This window comes from Danio aesculapii, chromosome 13 (assembly GCF_903798145.1).
Source record: "Danio aesculapii chromosome 13, fDanAes4.1, whole genome shotgun sequence".
NCBI lineage: Eukaryota > Metazoa > Chordata > Actinopteri > Cypriniformes > Danionidae > Danio > Danio aesculapii.
Window position 1 is genome coordinate 44,987,911 of NC_079447.1, and position 20,958 is coordinate 45,008,868.

At 37.1% G+C, this 20,958-nt stretch overlaps 1 protein-coding gene across 5 annotated transcripts in view; it reads right to left on the reverse strand.

The window, feature by feature from the left end:
• The window catches only part of gbf1 (golgi brefeldin A resistant guanine nucleotide exchange factor 1), a 197,086-nt gene that overhangs the window by 50,754 nt on the left and 125,374 nt on the right, over positions 1-20,958 (reverse strand). For all 5 annotated transcript variants that reach the window (XM_056470372.1, XM_056470370.1, XM_056470369.1 and 2 more), the window contains 12 exons: positions 17,728-17,872; positions 14,635-14,852; positions 12,885-13,053; positions 11,338-11,549; positions 11,159-11,257; positions 10,872-11,066; positions 7,013-7,202; positions 6,745-6,885; positions 5,537-5,625; positions 5,215-5,417; positions 2,407-2,530; positions 1,500-1,625 (listed from right to left, as the gene is read on the reverse strand). In XM_056470372.1, the coding sequence (XP_056326347.1) occupies positions 1,500-1,625; positions 2,407-2,530; positions 5,215-5,417; positions 5,537-5,625; positions 6,745-6,885; positions 7,013-7,202; positions 10,872-11,066; positions 11,159-11,257; positions 11,338-11,549; positions 12,885-13,053; positions 14,635-14,852; positions 17,728-17,872 (1,911 nt within the window). The remainder of the gene's footprint in view (positions 1-1,499; positions 1,626-2,406; positions 2,531-5,214; positions 5,418-5,536; positions 5,626-6,744; positions 6,886-7,012; positions 7,203-10,871; positions 11,067-11,158; positions 11,258-11,337; positions 11,550-12,884; positions 13,054-14,634; positions 14,853-17,727; positions 17,873-20,958) is intronic.

A 20,958-nucleotide genomic window follows, 5' to 3' on the forward strand; every position in this document is an offset into this window, starting at 1 on the left:
TAAGACGTATTACTAGTGTAAACGGGGCCTAAATGTGTATTGTTCAAGAGCGGGTTTACGATGAGGCAGGGTGAAGGATCGACAATGCCAGCTCAGCATTGTGATGTCTATTGGCGATGGACGATGGCATCGTCTATCGACCCAACCCTAGTTGTGGTAGGTGTAGATGTTAATAAACACAACAGGATACTGTTAGGTTGGGTTTAGTGGTTGAGGTAGGTGTAAATGTTAATAAAACCCAACAGGTAACTGAGGTTAGGTTTAGGGGTGGGTAGGTGTAGATGTTAATAAAACCCAACAGGTGACTGAGGTTAGGTTTAGGGGTGGGTAGGTGTAGATGTTAATAAAACCCAACAGGTGACTGAGGTTGGGTTTAGGGGTGGGTAGGTGTAGATGTTAATAAAACCCAACAGGTGACTGAGGTTGGGTTTAGGGGTGGGTAGGTGTAGATGTTAATAAAACCCAACAGGTGACTGAGGTTGGGTTTAGGGGTGGGTAGGTGTAGATGTTAATAAAACCGAACAGGTGACTGGGGTTGGATTTAGGGGTGGGTAGGTGTAGATGTTAATAAAACCGAACAGGTGACTAAGGTTGGGTTTAGGGGTGGGTAGGTGTAGATGTTAATAAAACCCAACAGGTGACTAAGGTTGGGTTTAGGGGTGGGTAGGTGTAGATGTTAATAAAACCCAACAGGTGACTGAGGTTAGGTTTAGGGGTGGTGTAGATGTAGACATTCCTAAAACACAATAGGTTGGACTCCGTGTCATGTACAAGACATTAAATAAATGAAATGTGTTGAGCCCACTTGGAGCTCAAGTCCCACCCACTTGGAGCTGGTTCTGACCTCCGTTTATCCTCTTCAAATTCTTTGCCAACAATGGAAGTAATTTTATAGTCGCTTGTGGTCACAAACCTTTGGATACTAGTGTATATATATTTTTAAAGTTATTGTAAAGACTTTTAAACATCAACAAGAGTATTAACCCTCTTATTATAATCTTATTTCTTTGTTTGTTTTAATCAATATGAAATTAGAATTTTTATATGAGGTTTCCATGAAACCATAAACTCCCCAAAAAAGCGAAACCTCAAAATGTACGCTTGTTCTCTTTAGTTCCGTGAGGTTCACAGCATGTTTTTGTATTTCTTCTTTATAAATACTTCTTCAAATGACACATGTACAGTCAGTAAAATGTCTATATGTGTGACTACTGTGACTGATTTTTTTTCATATACTATAAGCTCATAGCTTTATAAAACCGAGGCCAGCTGCTTAAAGCACATAAAAGTGAGGCCTGGCTACATAACAGTAATCTGTATGTGTGGTAAATCTAGGCAATCAAGTTTCATAACACACTTACAAGAAAAACACGTAATCCACTTATCTTATACCGTTAAGTCATATACGTAGCTGAAACTGATCTGAGAGAGGGATTGCGTGTGTAGCTCTGAACAGGTCAACTTTTTCTGCATCTGTAGAATGAACATGCGTCACTTACCTCCAAAGTCATGGGGATGTTCTGCTTTCGAACGTTATGGTTGTGCTGATCGGTGTTTAGCATGATCACGGCGTAAGCCAGGGCGAAGCCAGCGTCATTTGTCTGGAAGGGATTACCGTTCACTTTCTGCACACAAAAGAACAAGGCCAAATACTTGACTGTGAGTGCAAGAATAGCATGATCAAATCACCTAATATGTACACTTATCTTTACAGACTCAAATCATTCGCCACATGAAAAATATAAAAGGGCACAGTAATTCCTCAGGGATCTCCTGCCAGTGTAAATGTCAGAAACTGAATCCCTTCCAGTTTCGATACATTGCCATCGGGGAGGGCGCGACCCGCGTGTCTGTGTGGCATAATCACATGAGCTCATTCGTAGTGATTGAGAATGGCGACTAAGAAAAGAAATTACTACGAATACTTTCCAGGTCACTCAGAGAGCGCCGCTTTTAATAAGCACATAAGTGAGCCTGCTGGAAATGTCCTCGGATCGCCTGAGCTGCTTTCTGCGGGGTGTATGGATGTGTATCACTTCCCGGTGCAACATTTTCCTCTTCCCCGATTACCTGCGTGACTAATGACCCTGTCCTTGATCTCAGGCGAAGTGCTATTCCACTGTCCCTAATTACCTGATGATGGGGCCAGTTGGTGGCCAGGATTGCCTTGGAGTGTGGTAATGGAAGAACTGTAAGAATGCTTGTGTCTGTGACTGCAGCGAACCTACTACCTATTTAAAGAGTATATGTGTGTGTTCCCGCTCCAGTGTGTGTATAAATATATATATATATATATATATATATATATATATATATATATATATATATATATATATATATATATATATATATTCACTTCAGTCCCTGCCAGCCCATGCTTGTGTGTGTGTGTGGCAGCTGACTTACATGCCAGTTGTCAGTGAAGGTTTCCAAAAGCCGATGAATGACAGGTGCTTCGCCAGGAAGACGGAAAGCCTCCAGATACAAGCGGAGGGCCTCGTCTATGCGCAGCCCCTGGAAAGTGAACGTGCTGAGGAAGAGACAGAGATGACCTTAAAACCACTTAAAGCATAATTATCTCAAACAACATACTGACTGTCACTTTGAGGCTGCTAGCACTTAACAGTGAGAAGAAGATCTAAAGGACAGTATTCAGTTTCAGGAGTTAAACTAGGGTTGTGTTGGTGAACGTTAATAGGACAATCAACTCAACTCTGAGTTAACGGACAAAGAAAATCTAATGCCTTGTTTCTACTGAGGTGTGGTTAGGAATGGGTAATTTAGGAATGCAACGATTGTAGACTGTGGTTGCATGATTATAATGTGAGGAATAATCACGGTTTCACATTATCATGATTATTATGCATTCATTAATTTCAAATCACTACTAGTTAAGTAAATCCCATGAACACTCTTTATATTTTTAAGGGTTATTTATTGCTGCTCAACAATCAATTATTAGAGCAGAAAAAAAACATTCCATTTTTTTGGACTTAAAAATAAGTGGAAAAAAGTTTTTGGGATTTAAACATAATAATTTTACACTGAAAATAAATAACCAAACATTCATTCATTTTCTTTTCGGTTTAGTCCCTTTATTAATCTGGGGTCGCCACAGCGGAATGAACCGCCAACTTATCCAGCATATGTTTTATGCAGCGGATGCCCTCCCAGCTGCAACCCATCACTGGAAAACACCCATACACTCTCATTCACACACATACACTACAGACAATGTAGCTTATCCATGCATGTTTTTGGACTTGTGGGGGAAACCGGAGGAAACCCACGTGATCACGGAGAGAACATGCAAACTCCACACATATATGCCAACTGGCCCAGTCGAGGCTCGAATCAGTGACCTTCTTGCTGTGAGACGACAGCGCTACCCACTGCGCCACCACACTGCCCAATGACAGAACAATTAATTCATAAAAATAAAAAACTAAGAATAAATAAAAAGTTGTATTTGTCTAATCTAAATCTAAGCATGATGTTAGTTAAGTATTTTCCTTTTAAAGAGAACAAATGTGGTCAAAGGCTGCTGAACCTCTGTCTGAAAGGCACTTTTGATCAACTATATCACAACATTTTTTTTTTTTTTTTTTTTTGAGTAAAAATCTGTATATTCCATACAAAGTATGAAGCTGCTCAGTCCAGTTCTTGTCACATGACTCGTGGTGCGCTCAGGGCATTCTTCACTCTCAATATTTATCTTAATATTATTATTATTATAGGAAATAACGAACTTGCCTGCGCAAAAGACATGCTATGTGAACAACCCTAAGTTAATAGCCTCAGCCATAGTTAATCATGTGTGCGTAGGTATTAGCCTAGGTGTACAAGCTCGGAACTGTAAACTAGCGTCCAATTGGCATAACCTTGTATAGATGCAGCAGTTTAGTTTCGTGCAGAAACGTGGTGTTGAGCAGCCTTTACAATTAATTAAAGCACGGTTAATAGTGAAATCGGTTAATCGTTGGATCCCTATGCCAGATAGTTGCAATTAATGTCATTCTCACTCAAAAAAAGAATGCTTAATGCACTGTAAACAACAGAGAACATACAGCTGATCATGTTCTTGTATTCTTGGCATGTGGCAGTTTGTCTCAAGATGAAAACAAAATTTGTTAGAGCATGATTCATTGCTTTGCTCTGTCAAAGTTTTATTATTGTGTTGTACATATAAAAACGGCACTTCATGTTTTGCACACACTGGTGAGGATTCTCTGTAAACCAAGTGTTCAGCAGAGAGTCTAGCTCCATCTTTTTAATGGCGTACTGTTGTGCCGGTTACTCTTCAAAAAAGAGTGCCAAAAAACAAGAGACAGTATGGTTCACTATTTTGATACTTTTGTCAGTGGAAACGTAAATAACTGCATACTCTACTGTACTAGAAACCGTATTGAAACATTTTTTCAGAACCATGCTAACTAGCAGACATTGTAAAAAGGTCATTCCAAGCCACTAGACTTTTCTAAAAGGGTATTCGAGTGTCATCGGGTGATAAAATGTTGTGGGACTGCAATACAGGAGTTATTATTATGGATTCAATTCAATTCACCTTTATTCGTATAACGCTTTTACAATGTAGATTGTGTCAAAGCAGCTTCACATAAAAGGTCATAGTAAATTGGAACAGGGTAGTTCAGTTTTTAATGTTTAAGTTCAGCTCAGTTTAGCTCAGTTCAGTGTGGTTTCTAGATAGCGAAATTTTGCGTTTTTTATTTTGCCGTTTTTTTTTTAAGCATGATGGTAAAACACGAACGCTGTTATGAATATATTATATATTACTTAGGCTTATTTGTTGTAAAAATTTGTAATATTGACAAAAATAACTAATGACTAATTTGTGCAGCCATGCTGCCGATGCAGATGGTGTATTCTGGGAAATTTTCGTACCCCTTGGTTGAGTGTGGTGCTGAAAAATCTTCATTTCAAGGGGTATCTAGCCTTTTCCATTAGCCCTATGCCTTCAAGCTAAAAAGAATGGGGACACCCCTACCCCTTCACAGGTAAGGTGAAAGGCTAAGGGGTAGAATTGAGTTTGCGCCTGTATTTCGGAGTGTGTGTGATCTTACTTAGTACGATGCGATCCTGTATTAATGTCTTTGTTGATCCTGGAACATCATTCCTTTTCAAAAATGTAATTCACACCTAGTCATCTAAAGAGATGCCTTACATCAAATCGCAAGTTAGAAAGAGAAGATTTACTTTACAAAACTGTCCAGCAGGTCAGTATTCCTGCGGTCGCTGATAAACTCTCCGATCATCTTCTTATCCAGACGGGGGTTTTCTCTCAGCCATTGGGCTACCTCGTTATTATCCATGGGGCTGCTGAGCAGGCCCTTCTCCTGCAGGGTCTGAATGCCTTTCTTGGGCTTCTGATTGAACTGTTCTGTACCCGTGATCAGAAGCTTTGGGGTACAATTAATAAAAAAATAAATAAAAATAAAATAAAATGTTATTGCATTGAAGAAGGTTTTAATATTCACAAATGTAAAATGCAAAGGCATGCAGATTGAAGTGTGCTCACCTTCTTCTTGTTCTTGATTTCCAGAAGTTCCTGAGAGTCTGGAAGATAGCTGGAAAAACGATGAGGCTTCTTCGAGATTTTCTTCTCTCCTGAATTAAGACAAATCAGCATTTGTTTACTCAAAGTTCTTCAATGTCTGGTTCAAATGACTGTATGTTGTCTTAAGGCCGATTTACACCAAGCACAATACATTATATATATATATATATATATATATATATATATATATTTTTTTTTTTTTTTAACTCTTTATTTTTGAACACATCTATAGTTATTCGGTGGCACAGAGTTAGTGCGGCATGACATCACTTTGTCAGAGATGCTATTGGTTAAATTAGAAAGTAGAACACAAAATCAGCTTGGAGCGGAAAGCACGAGTATGTCTGTGGTCTGGAGTTATTATAAAGTTAATGACGACAACATTGCCATAGCAAACTGTGAGATGTGTAAATTTGGCATTGCCAGCCAGGTATTTTAAATTTAGGTGCTATCTGCTTTTATATTAGTTTTTTTTTACATTTACTGTTGCACTGAAGTCCAAAAGTGAAGAATTTATGTTATTTATTACTTGATTGTTCTGAGCTACCACACAGAAGTGCTCTGTTTGTTAACAGAGTTGTTGAATGTTAAAATAAAATGAATTAAATAAAAAATAAGGAACAACATAGATCTGTTTCTTCACCTTTTTTTATTCTTTTTTATGTATTATAGAAGCATCAGATCTGGTTTCAGTAGATACTCAAAATCAAATGACTTGGACTCGAGGGCAAAAAAACCTAATCAGGACATCCCTACTGTCCAGCAATAAAAATGTGTTAAATCATCAATCTTTCTGATGGTATAACAAATTGTTTTCTAGATGGTCATTATCAATAAATAATTTTTAAAAAGAGAGGTTAAAGAGCTTCGATTTTGCCTCTTTTACAAGATGTAAAATATGGTGTCTCCGAATTGTGTCTGAAGTTTCAGGTTAAAATACCCATCAGATCAATTATTATACTCTAACAAGGAGGCTAAAGACCATGGCCATTACCATGGCCCATAGCATCTTTGAGGTCAGAGGAGTGAGGTTTACCTGCATTGCACTTCGCTAGCTGTCCTCCGTTACATATAGAGTTTTTGGAACTCTATCTTTATTGTTATCTTGCTTTGTGTGAATGGACCTTTAGTCAATTGTTGCATTTTACATGTAAAGTGCTAGGATGTACCTGTGTCCACCTCCTCCTGGTCCTGTCTACCTAATCTCATCTTCTCTGCCATGAGATGACCGCTGGTGGGAGGACAGGAAGCCCTCATCTCAGACGCCAAAGAGTTCTGTCCATTAGAACTGGGATGAGATTTGCCAGTTTCTGTATGCGATGAACAAAAGAAGAGTTTGCCATTATGAGAAACAAAGGTCCTGTGAAGTATCTAGTTCTACTAATTTTTTTACAGCATTTACTTTGTGTCCATAATGGGACTTTTCATTTTACCCACCTGCGGGTGAATCTGTGATGGTACTGACTGAACTGTCTCCTACGGTTGTGGATTCGGACTGATCCTGTTGCAAAGCGCTGTTGAGCACTTTGGCCTGACAGTGAGCCTCGGTGCTGTCAATCACTGTCAGCAGCGCTTCAAGTGACAGGAGATGGGTTGTGTAGAGCTGCCCAGACACTGGAAAGGCGTTCTGCAAACACAATCCAAAAATGCAAAGAATGAACAGAACCTCATATTTACTGTATTCACCTCAGAACTTTCAAGAATTTGTATTAAAGGGGTTTGTATTTTGTTTAAAAAAAAAAAAAACTGAATATAATATAATAATATAACCAACTTCTAATGGTAAAAATGTATTCATTTTATTTTTTTATAAATCACACTTCATAGAAACAGTCTGCAGAAACACTTGACATTCGCACATCTTTCCATATCATCAGAGGGGGAAAGCCCCGCCCATTAGTGATGATCTCTTCCTCATTAGAATAGGATGTTACTCTTGCTTTTGAATCTGCCACTATGCTGACACATAGGCATTTATAGCCCTGCCCTCTTTTGAAGAGCACAGACTCATTTGAATTTAAAGCGACAGTGACAAAAATGGCACAATTAGGATCAAAGCCTAAAGGAGGCAGTTTCAAAGAGTTATAAAACATTATTTGTAGGGAATTTTGAGCTGAAACTTCAGAGACGTATTTTACATCTTGTAAAAAAAAGACATAATAAGTCCCCTTGAAAAGTGAACCCTATCATGTAAAAATTCCATTCATGAATTGATTAAATGAAGCTTGAGGCATGGAAATGGTTGAAAACTATTAATGTAGTTATCCATACCATAATATTATAGTTAACTCAAACTCTATATTTGATAATAAATAAAATTTTAAAGATTAGTTAAAAACTTTTCACTTTAGCTAACTGCCCAAAGCAAAATCTCACTTTTGAGAGGTACAAGTTGACAGACTAAATACATGAATAAATAACAAACCCCTAAAGAAAAAAATAAACAAAACACAATTACTAAAACTTTACTAAATTTATTACCAAAACAACTAAATTTAAAAAGGAAAATTACAAATATATTTATATATATATATATAAATAAATAAATATTTTGGCCTCACAATTATACTAAGACACATTAACGCTGATACAAGGAACAGTTAACCAAAACACTACACTTGATATTAAATTAATATTACCTCAAAATAAATATTAAAAAAAGACATTTTTCAGCTAATTGCAACTAATTTCACTTTCAAGTGTTGCAAGTTGATGAACTATAATAAAAATAACTCCTTAAATAAATAATACATAAAACAAATAGAAAATGATTAGCCTAATGCAAATTTTTATTTCATTAACAATTATGATCATTTATGATTGGCATTTAATAAAATGATAGTTATTAGTTGTTAGTTATTGTATTTAATAACATGAACTAAGAATGAACAATACATAAATTAACATGAGCTAACAACGAACAACTTTATTTCTATTAAGTAATGTTAACAGTAGGAATGTACCGATTCACTGTATGCCGGTTGAAAATCGATTTAAATGTGACGATTCAAATCAGTAGAAATGTTGAACGAATTGCGATACTTTTTTTCTTCTTTTGAACGGATGGGGGCGCTGTTTACAGGTGCACACTCGTTTTACCTCCACATCAGCGGTGAGCAAGAGCTCACAGCAGACTAAAATTAACTAACTAAAACAAACTGTGCAAATACACTGACAGAACAACGAATATGATGCACATAAACAGTCAGCACAGTGAAAAACTACTGTGACAGACATCTATACGCAAAAAAAAAAATTATTAATAAGCCAAACCATGCGGACCGGATGATTTGCAGCTCCAGTTACTTGCCCCGACGACTGCTACAGAGATCACACAGTGCATCAGTGTTTTCATAGCGAACGTGTGAAGATATTTATCAGACTGAAAGTTTTTCTGTTACAGAAACAGGTATTAGATTATTTTTACCCTCTCCTTTTAAAATTAGTTCATGCATATTATTATTATTATTGAATATTTAAAATGTTCAAGACTATCTCATAAGTGTATCAAACTGATACTTATACTAAGTAATCATACAAGTAATATGAATTATTCACCTTCATAATCATGTTCAACTCGTGTCTCTATCCTACTATATAATTAGTCATTTTATAATAAGTTTTTTATGCCAGTGGCCAGTCTCCTGGAGCAGAGGGTCTATTGACCACCTCTGTACACACTGCTCTCTGGTTTAGGAAAGGCCTACTTCTCCACACCAACCATCTCAATCCCTAGTGAAAGAGTTTTTTTCAGCAGGGGACATTGTAAATGTGCAAAGACCGCATCTTATGCCAGAAAACAGTTTAAAATTATATATAAAATATAATATGATCAATTATAAATATATAAAAATATGTAAAATATAATAAAATATATACATATAGACACATATATGCGTCAATATGTAGCATGCACTGCACTTTAAAACAATAATGCTTACAATTAGGTGTACACCCATTCATTGTACATATCACTGTCAACACTGCCAATTTTACATTGTCCTGTTTTTTTGGGAGTATGCTGTTGTATGTTGTTGTATTTTGTATGTTGTATGTTGCCAGCACCTAAGCTTTTCACTCATCACAGCACATGTGCTGCTGATGATGTGACAAGAAAAAGTGATTTGATTTGATTATATATTTTTGTTTATATTAACGAGTCTTCTTTTTGGAATTTGTTTTTAAAATAGCAATTTAGTTATGGCAGAAAGTATATTATTTTGCAAAAAAAATTGCAGCATTTTCATGGTTTCTGCTACATTCATTCTTCCATGGTGGGGCGCCACACCAAAAATTCATCCCGCCATGGCTACATTACAGCTTCTCATTCAAAACATTCAGTCGTTTTTTTAAATAGCGGTTTATAATCGCACCAATACCTATTAAAAGGTAAGCTAATTATAACAGCGCAAACTTTTCTGTAATTGTAGTGCGTTCTGTGCGTTATTTTTTTAACCCTTTAAGGTGATATGCTGACTGACTGACAGGTGCGTGATGCGTGAGGCCAGCAAACACGACGTAGCTTTCAGTTATGAACGCAGTTTCCATAATTATATTTTATTTATAGATAAAGGTCTGGGGTTCTGCATACAATGACTTTATCTTGCTGGAGTTTATAACCGTTTTACTTTATTTCAAGACGCATTAATGCCGCTCTGTAGGTCTATTGGAGACATTCACAAATATTCCTAGCAAATCTAAAAAATGTTGGAGACATTTACATAAACGCACTAAATCGCACTTTAGCAGCATTTATTTAAGAGCGCAAAGGAAATTCTGCACTTGAGCAGCGTATATTTGAGGGCACGCATGAAGTTTTGCGCACGAGCAGAGGAAATCGGCGCTCGAGCACAGAGATTCACATGCTCGTATTACATGAATGCGATCTTGACTTATATTAATATGTCAATGAAATATCGCCAAAGGTAGTTGGTAGATCTGTGTAAAAGGCCCAACAGAGTCTGTCGCCAAAGCTGGAAAAAAATCCTAGAGGAAACACTGATTTTGTTAAAAAATCATGACTAAATCGTGAGATCAGCATCGTGAAGCATATCGAATCGTGAGTCAGGTGAATCGTTACATCCCTAGTTAACAAACATGAATAAATGCAGTAGTACATGTATTGGACATTGTTCCTGTTAGTAAATACATTAACTAATACAACCTTATTGCAAGTTAACGTAGTTAATGTAGTTTTTTACTTTGTTTATAATGTAAAATACTTTTGTAACTGTTGCCAAACTTTTAATATATTGTCCTCAGTGTTATGGGGATATCAGGAGTTGAAGCGGCTCACCTTAGAGAGCAATTTGGTCAGATCCTCAAACAGGTTGGAGCAGTAAAAGTCACAGTCATAATTTATGTAGAGCTCTGTGACAAAGCTGGGGATTCTCCAGAGCTGTACTATGGCCTCCAGGGCCATCTCCTTCATTTCATAGGGCATCTTCGGGTTCTCTGAGGTAATGATGTCCATTAGCTTCTTCAGGTACATCTGTAGATGCACAAAAAGAGTGACTCTTAGCATCTGAGATTCTTTATATCTCACGGCAAAAAATAAATAAATAAAAAAAAAACATCACATACCTCAAGTTGGAACTTCAGATGCTCTCGCATGCTTTCAAACAGAAGAAAGCACACACGTATGGAGGCGGTGTACAGATTCATTCGGTCCACACCTAACAACTACAAAAAGACAGACGGAGAACATTCAGTACACCTCAAAACATATACATCCTACCATTTAGATTAGAGATTTCGTTTACCTGTATGAGGTGCCTACAGAGCTCATCTTTGACCAGACCGAGCAATGACTGGTAGGGGGCGATGTGTGCGGCTTCAAGGGCAACGTTTAAAAGCTGAAGGCCCATGTGCATCATCACATCAGAGTTATGGCGGTCGTGTGGGTTGGTGAGAGAGATGAGGAACCGGAAGAGCTCTCTCAGACATGGCAGACCATACGGGATAAGGGCAGCACCTGGAGAAACACAAAAAGACACCAATCATATTTCAGGAAACTTGTGTAAACGGGCCGATATACAAAGAGAAGCTGATGAACTGGTGTAATGTCCATTCAATCAAAATAAGGAGTTCAAAAAATTTCTGATGCTTTAAACCAGTGTTTCTCAACCACGTTGCTGGAGGACCACCAGCGCTGCATGTTTACCTTGTCTGTCACACCCATAACAGGTCTTTCAGTCTCTGCTAATGAGCTGATGCTATGAATTAGGTGTGTTTAGTTAAGGAGACATGGAAATGTGCTAAGTTGATGGTCCTCCAGGAACGTGGTTGAGAAACACTGCTTAAAACAATATATATGTCTAATGATATATAAAATGTGCGATACATGTCCACGTCACTATAATCAGATGCTTACTTAACTGTTTTTCAACAACTGTCATTTTTTAATTGTGTTTGTTCTTGTATATCGAGCTTATCAGTATATATTGGGGTTTTAAAAAAGCAGTTCACCCCAAAATAATAATTGAATCCCTATTTACTCACACTTAAACAGAGTAAATACAGGAATCAGAGTGAAATTCAATACCTTTTAAGACCTTTTTTAAGACTCCATCCATACATTTTAAGACCTTTAGGTTTTGACTGGAAACACAGGCGAGATTTTAACTGGCAGTATATTTACTAAATATTAATGTAAGAAACTTATCCAAAACTAAAACATTATATTCATATACTGAAGAAAAATCTTTTAAGTCTAGCTAATTCAGCAGGTTGGCGCCTAAAGAACTACAGAAATAATGGTTTTACCTTGGTTGCTGCAGTAAACAAAGCAGCACGATGTCAAATCCAGCAGAATTTTATTGATTTAATAAACTACACAGCATCTTTATATTGGCAGACTTAATTCAGTCAAACTTTAGCATACAACCATACATTGCATGATCAAAAATGATATAAAATTTAATACCTTGCAAAATAGCATTAAATTTTAATACTTTAAGGACCTTAAATTTCTCCACATTGATTTATCAACTTACTTTTTAAAGACCCCACAGACACATTGTCAAATGTTTCCAAAGCTTTAAGAGTTTATTCTGTTGAACACAAAAGAAGTTATTCTGAAGATGAAAACCTGTATCCTTTTATAGCAGGAAAAACAAACACTATAGTAGTCAACGGCTACAGGTTTCCAGCTTTCTTCAAAATATTTTCTTTGTGTTCAACAGAAGAAACAAACTCAAACAGGTTTGAAACAAGTAAAGCGAGAGTACAGTAAATTATGACAGAATTTTCATTTTTGAGTGAACTGTCCCTTTAAAGAGCGGAATTTTCCTTCGCCATTTTTATTTACCTTCTTTCTGAGTGGACTGTGTAAAGCGCACTCCTCTAGGGTTCACATAGTCCATATCATGGACAGATGCTGAATCAGACTGGTCAGTCAGCAGGTCTCGGTCTTCCAGGACTTCAGGAATGGACTCCACTGAGGCGGACTGGGCTCGTTCCACTCCTCTTCCTTCAGACTGAAAAGACAGAACCATCAAGCTCAATCACATGGACATGGACACTTCAGGACATGTACACACATACTCGTAGGGCTGTGCAATATTGCAAAAAAAATGATCACAGTATCATGTTTTATATCACCCGATATCGATAATTATTGAATATTTTTTAACAATACAATTAGGAACATTAGGATTTTTAAATTTATTTAATCGCTTTATTTTAATTTACCAACATTACTAAGACAAATAGTTTTAATAGTCAAAAACAAAAATATTTAAACAAAAAACCTGATCTCTTTATAATAAAATAAACATAAGTGTTAAAGAGACTCTTAGGGTCCTATCATACACCCGGCGCAATGTGGCGCGACGCAATTGTTGTTTGCTAGTTTCAGCTCGGCGCAAGAGTCGTTTTGACGTTTTGCACTTTTCCACTTACAAAGTCCACCATGTAAATAGCAAATGCGCTGTGGCGCAGCGCAACTCGCTCTTAAAGGCAATGGGAGATGAGACTCTGATTGGTTTATTCTCAAAACACACCTATAACTCATTAAGAGAATAAGCACAACCCTGTTAGACCATGCGCCACGACTCAAAGTGGATTTTTCCATCCTTAAAATAGCAAAAGTGGATTCTGACACCCTGCGCTTTGGACTTTCGCATGGATCATCAAAATAAGGCCCTTAAACTTGATAAATAAAATGTTGCATAAAGTGTGTGCAATGGTAAAGTGTGAACGATGAACAATCAAAGCAAACTTTAAGGTGTGAATAATAACGATACAGTAAACCTTAAACTCTGTCAACAAAACAAATTATGATAATCAGATCTGTAAATATCGATACAGATTTTAATCGCCAAGCCCTATGTATATGGTTATTTTTAACTTTTTAAGTTTTTATCAGTGTATCACCCCAATATGACAGTCTATACCTACACATATGTCTGTCCAAACAGCTTGAAAAGTAGATTTTTCACCATAGGTGCCCTTTAAAAAAAATCTCTCCGTACTGTGATGCATGTTGAGGACAGGCCGAAACAACAGGATTGAGATAAAAGCCTTTAATGCGGGGTTCATGCCAAATTAAGTATTTATTTGCAAAAGTACATCGCATACAAGCAAACACTGAAGATATACTTGAAAGGGACATTGATTCAAATCAATGCAAACTCAAGAACAGAGGATGCGTTTTGCCACAAATGTGCAGAATTTACTTCAATCGCATCAATCGTATTTGTGTGTCTGTGTTGTTTTTCATTTCATTTCAAAGAGCGCAACATTTCTCAGAGTTCTCCTCGCCTTGTTTGTGTGTTTCTATGGCAATGCGAGAGGAACTACGAGAGCCCAGGGGGAGAGTCACTTGTTAGGGTAAAAACTGATTGAAAACTGAACTTCGCTAAAATCGATTTATCGCCCAGCCCTAGTGGCTACATGACCACACTGTACCCATAGTTTCGGTAAATCTTCACCCTGGCCAGAGTTTTTAGAAAGTTTCAGTCACCTGTGTTTTGATGTGGACAAACAATGTCAAAAAATGTGTAGTTTTAAAAACACCCGTGTTCCTGTGGACAGTTTAGTGATGGCCTGAGGGTTACCTGTGATTCCAGTCTGCCTGGCTCTGCGGAGGGTGTGATGGGAGTGGTGGCCGTTGAGCTGTTCTGGTCCAGGTCTGTGAGATCCTCCTTTGAGGTGGTTTTGGAGCCACTGTCTAAGCCACTGTCAGTGGTGGGGCTGGAGATGGAAGAAGCTGCACTGTCAGAACCAGGAAATGTAGAAGAACTTCCGCTGTGCTGCTCTATGAAGGGAACTCCACCTGAAATCGACACGCTAGGATGAGGACAGGGTGACCGCACAAGCTGGTTTCAACATCAATCTGGCTCATATACCGAATATTCATAGAATGACTTTAATCAGTCAAAATTACAGCAATCACTTTGTGAATAATATTTGCTGACTTAATCATTTCATTAGACTAGATTCTGTTCCTTCTTGTTTCACGCAAACGCATTAGCAGATATTTCAATAGCAAAGAGTCAGATTAAACAGCGTATTAAAATGTCTGATCAAAAGTGACAGAACATTCAATGTTTTAAAATGACTTCCATTTTGAAATAAATGCTGTTCTTTAAACTTTCTATTAATCAAACAATCATGAAAAAAAAGTGTGTTTCGGTCAGGTCACACTTTAGTTTAATGGTCTGTTTGTTGAATTTAAGTTACATTGCATCTACATGCCAACTAATTCTCATTAGATTATAAGTAGACTGTTAGGTTGGGGTTTGGCTTAGTATAAGTTGACATGTACTTGCAAAGTTTCTTATAGTCAGTTAAATGTCTGTTGAAGAAGCAGCATCAACAGACCGTCTACTAATACTTAAATGTACCATCAACATAAAGTGTTACCTATGTTTCTGCCAATACATTAAAGAGTACCTACAGTTGAAGTCAGAATTATTAGCCCCCCATTTTAATTTTTACCCAATTTATTTAACAGAGAGAATTTTTTTTTTTAATTCATTCAATTTCCAAACATAATAGTTTTAATAACTCATTTCTAATAACTGATTCATTTACTTATTACTGATATGATGACAGTACATAATATTTTGACTAGATATTTTTTCAAGACCCTTCTATACAGCTTAAAGTGACATTTAAAGGCTTAACTAGGTTAATTAGGTTAACTAGGCAGGTTAGGGTAAGTAGGCAAGTTATTGTGTAACAATGGTTTGTTCTGTAGACTACCAAAATAAAACAAACTTTCTCCAGAAGAAAAAATATTATCAGACTTACTGTGAAAATTTCCTTGCTCTGTTAAACATCATTTGGTAAATATTTAAAAAAGACAAAAAAAAAAAAAAGGTGGGGGGGCTAATAATTCTGATTTCAACTGTATTATGGCCCCTTTTACAAGATGTAAAAATAGATGTCTCTGATGTCCCTAGAGTGAAGTTGTACAGTATGTGAGGTTTCAGCTCAAAATACCTCACGGAAATGTTTTCTAAGCCTTTGAAACTGCCTTAAATTTAAATGAGATTGTGCTATTTTCAAAAGAGCTACAAATGCCTACAAAAGACTGTTGACGTTGTCCATCCACAAGATGAAGACAGAGACAGCATAATAAGCCCTTAGAGAAGAAAAACTCAAACTCAAGCGTCATTTCTAACTACAGCTGATCAAATCATTATTAAACAGGTAAGTGACATTCTAAGTCGATCTCTCTGTCTTTTGTATGCTGTAGTGCTGTATTTATACCATAGTAATTGTAGAGTATTGAGTGTGAGATGGGACTCACATCAGGAATGTGTGTATTTTGTAATGGCCACTCTTTATATAACCCTGAGTCTCCTGTTTTTGTTACTGCAGACGAGTTCAGTAAACAGAAAGAAGAAATGCCCGCATGTGTTTAGCGTTTTCCTTATCGCAAACACAACAGTAATCTGGTAGTGATTGCGTTGCTTTGGCTTTTTCAGGGTTAATTATTGTGATCTCCTGATTGCAACAGAGAAATACTAAGAAATCTCTGTAGACTGATGGCATTTCATGTCATTCAGCTTTATGATCTTAAAATGTGGGCAAAATCACCTGTTTTGTCAGTACTTTAGATATTACAGTACATTAGAGAATCATTCAAATATTATATCTGATGTGACGCTGGTGAATGAGCGACGGTTTCTGCTGTTCTGACGTCAGCTGGAGATGTGAAAGAATGGCGGAAGTAGTTGCTCATACAAAAGGATTTTTAGACTCTCCGTGTTTGATTTTCTTTTTTATATTCACGATTATGCCTTCAAACTGTTGTATAAACGCAATATTACACTCGCAGCAGTACGATATGGCTGTATATGAGCACTGGAGGGAAACTATTTATTTATAACTATACTTATTGCCATTTTAAGTTCAGGAGAGGTTTATATTAGGGTTACACTTTATTTTAATTACACATATTTACTATATGGTTGGGGTGAGGTTACACTTTATTTTGCGACGTTATTCCAGTCTAACTATTTATTCAACTATTAAGTATTATAAATTAATTACATGTACTTACTATATGGTTGGGGTTAGAGTGTGGCTTAGGTTTATGTTTAGTCATATACAATTATGCATTTCGATCATTCATTTTCTTTTCGGCTTAGTCCCTTTATTAATCTGGGGTCGCCACAGCGGAATGAACCGCCAACTTATCCAGCAAATGTTTACGCAGCGGATGCCCTTCCAGCCGTAACCGATCACTGAGAAACACCCATGCATTCACACACACCACACATACATCACGGACAATTTAGCCAACCCAATTCACCTACACCACATGTCTTTAGACTTGTGGGGGAAACCGGAGGAAACCCACGCGAACACTGGGAGAACATGCAAACTCCACACAGAAACGCCAACTGACCCAGCCAAGGCTCGAATCAGCAACCTTCCTGCTGTGAAGCGAACGTGTTACTCACTGCGCCACCACGTCGTTCACAGTTGTGCATAATTCACTGTAATTATTATAGTAAGTACATGGAATGTGTGTAACTACATCACCTTAAAATAAAGTGTTACCCGCTGCAGGACTCAGATATTCATTCAAAAATAGAGGTTTGGGTCTTTAAGACTCCAATTTGTAATAGCGATTGACAAAACATGAATGCATTTAAGGGTTAGAAGTAAAAACAGTAGAGAATGCATGTCAGCACCTGAAAGGTTGTTGGTGAGAGTGCTGGACTGAGCTGGATCCATCTGTCCTGAAGGACTGCGCACCATGTGACGAGGGGGACGGGGAGAACGCTTCTGTTTCTTCCACTTGGACGACTCGCTCATTCCCCCGGCTCTCATCTTTAGCTTCAAAACAAACATGGACTTGTTAAAGCCAAATGCTGCAGTTCACTTAACAAAAAAAAAAAAACACAGAAGGGCAAGACGAAAACAAAACCTCATGACAGCTGAAATTATCATAAAGCCAGCACACAAAGCAGATGCTTAAAACACAGATATTCAGACATGTCATTTTGTAGAAAATCTCTTGGATCTGTGTCTGTACATGCGATTTTCACTTTATCAACTAGCCAAAGTTACCAAACTTTTTCCAACTACTTTTATTTTAAATTAGATGAGAAAGGGAAATAAATTTATTGGCTGGTTTCAGTGCTTTAAAATGACTAACACTTATGTTATCATTTATGAAGAATCATATATGATAAATACAGCAGAAAAAAACAGAAAGACAGGTGTTCGGAGACATTTTTTAGAAATAAAATGAGAGTTTAGAATATAGCGATTTCCACAAATTTACTGTTGTCATCTGAGTAAAGATACAGTTATACACTCACTAGCCACTTTATTAGGTACACCTTACTAGTACTGTGTTGGACTTTTGCCTTCAGAACTGCCTTAATCGTTCGTGGCAAAGATTCAACAAAGTACTGGAAATATTCCTACACCATGTGAAGTGCAATAATTCAGATGAAATGTCCCACTTCATATTAAGTGGCCTTAACTACTACTGTAGGTACTAGCATCCAATGATAAGTACAATGTATTTGCTGTGTTCGTACTGTATTATATGACACTTTATTGAGGTGGGATATGGGTAAGGATAGAAACAGTTTTTTTTTGATATGGGAAGGTTGAAGGGTGGGTTAAAGTGTAAGGGATGGGTTACCAGTGTAAAACATAAGTCCAATGTAAAAACATGTATGTAAACAAATACGTGAACTGTACCAAATGACTTATTTAAGCATAAGAACACAATAATTAATGGCACTTAATATAAATTGTGACCAAGACATTTCTAAAAATGTAAATTATCGTGAATAATAATTGCGACATAAAAAAAACTGTTGATTTCTGTTGTGTACAGAGTAAACAAGAAGTTTATTGCAACATATGCATATGTATTTTCAGAGCATAGAGAGGTGATGAAAAGCTAAATATTTGCTACAATTGGCTGATTGATGAGTTCTTAGTAAAAACATAAGAATTTAAACTACCAGCAACAAAAAAAACACCCTTGTGACATCAAAAGATGATATAATTTATTATTTATTAGGTCCCGTCTTTAAAGTTTTAGGGGTTATTGTTAAAAATAAATTCCTCTGCGGAGGAACTAGACTGAGATACGCACTAAAGAAGTGCAGGAAAATCAAATGCACCATTCCAAAAAGCTATTGTGGATCGCAGAGCATAGGTGACCGAACTATGTGCATTTAAACGCCCGAAAATAAGCACGTTACTGAAACTAACCATGTAATGTTTATCTCAGTGTGTTCTACTACCTTCCAAAAAACCCAGTGAGACCATAAAACAAGAGTTACATAAATTAAACCTGCACCAGTAACATTGTCAAAAGTAAGGTCAAAGGTTAAAGCATTAGTTTACCCAAATATGAAAATTCTGTTATTAATTACTCACCCTCATGTCTTTCTAATCCCGCGAGACCTTTGTTCATCTTTAGAACACAAATTAAGATATTTTAGATTAAACCTGAGAGCTCTCTCATCCTCCATAGACAGCAACAGTCCTGAGGCGTTCAATTAGAAACATTGTCAAAACACTACATGTGACTACAGTGGTTCAACTGTAGACAAACTAAACTCCATGAACACTTTTACGTGCCAAAAAACCTTCTCTTCTACGTCAGGGTGCACATTTACTACAAGCAGTGTGACATATTGCTATAACAAAGATATATACATTAGATGTCGCCTGCCCTGTTGTTGTCTATTGGAAGGAATGCGTCAATAAAGCCGCCATTTTAGTACAGGGTAGCGCTCCTTTGAAATGAATGCGGCACCAAGCTGCAATGGAAGACTGTGGCCTTCAAGAGCCAGAGATATACACATAGACATATATCTATAATGGGGAGTTTTCCCTGTGGTCAGTACTCAAATATATATTTTTTTAAATTACAAAATTCTAATTATATATCACTTTCTACATCGATGGATGTGAGTAGTGATGGTGAAATGAAGCTTTCTGAAGTGCTCGACCCAATTGTATCGGAAAAAGGTTCGTTACTCGAAGCTTTCTAAATCAGAACTCGATGAGGACCTCTGCTGGTTAAAGTGTGGGAAAGCGCTGTGTTGCAAAATTGTCAAATGTTCACAACTGACCAACTCATTAATGTAGTAATACAACAACAGTAATATAAATTACTCAATTACTGTAGTTTTTACACTTAAGGTATGTTACATTACACCACCGATGGCTGAAGTAAAATCCAAGGTATTTAAAAGTATTTACATTTAAGTTATTCCAACTACTCTTTCACCCCACCACTCATTCCAAACAGGGATCGAACCAGCGATTCCTGCATGGGAGGCGGATCCTCTAAGGAGGAGGCTACGGAAGTGACGCTTTCGGCTCGCACTCGTCAGCTGACCTCCTTTAAACACTATACTGAGATAGGCAGTGGTCTTCTTTAAAGATTGTTGTAAAAAATACGCTTATAGACTTTAGTATGCTTCAAAACCTTTTTACTATAAGTTACTATTGTATTTTAGTTTAATTACTGGTGTGTGGGACCGGTGCAGTGCTTTGAAACAGTCGAAACGCATGTAATCGACACCTAATCTCTTGCTATACACTTTACTAACCCATGAGGGTGTATAAACCTTTGAATCAAAATTTGAAGCAGTCAAGTGGGTACAGGCGAAAATGAAGCTTCGGACGTCACTGATCACGTGATGATGGCAAAACGAATCAAGCTCCAGTACACTGCTTCACTGCGAGATGTATTGTTTTTTTTGATACATGCTTTGAAGCCTCGGCGCACAACGTCACATCACTAGATGTGACTGCACGGGCATTGCTGACAAAGAGTGTGCATTTGTGTGCGCATGTAAATGTATTATCCTCCCTCCTCTGTTAGATTTGATCTAATCCGTGTCCTGAAACACTTGTCCCCTCTCCTGCTTTCACTTCTCATA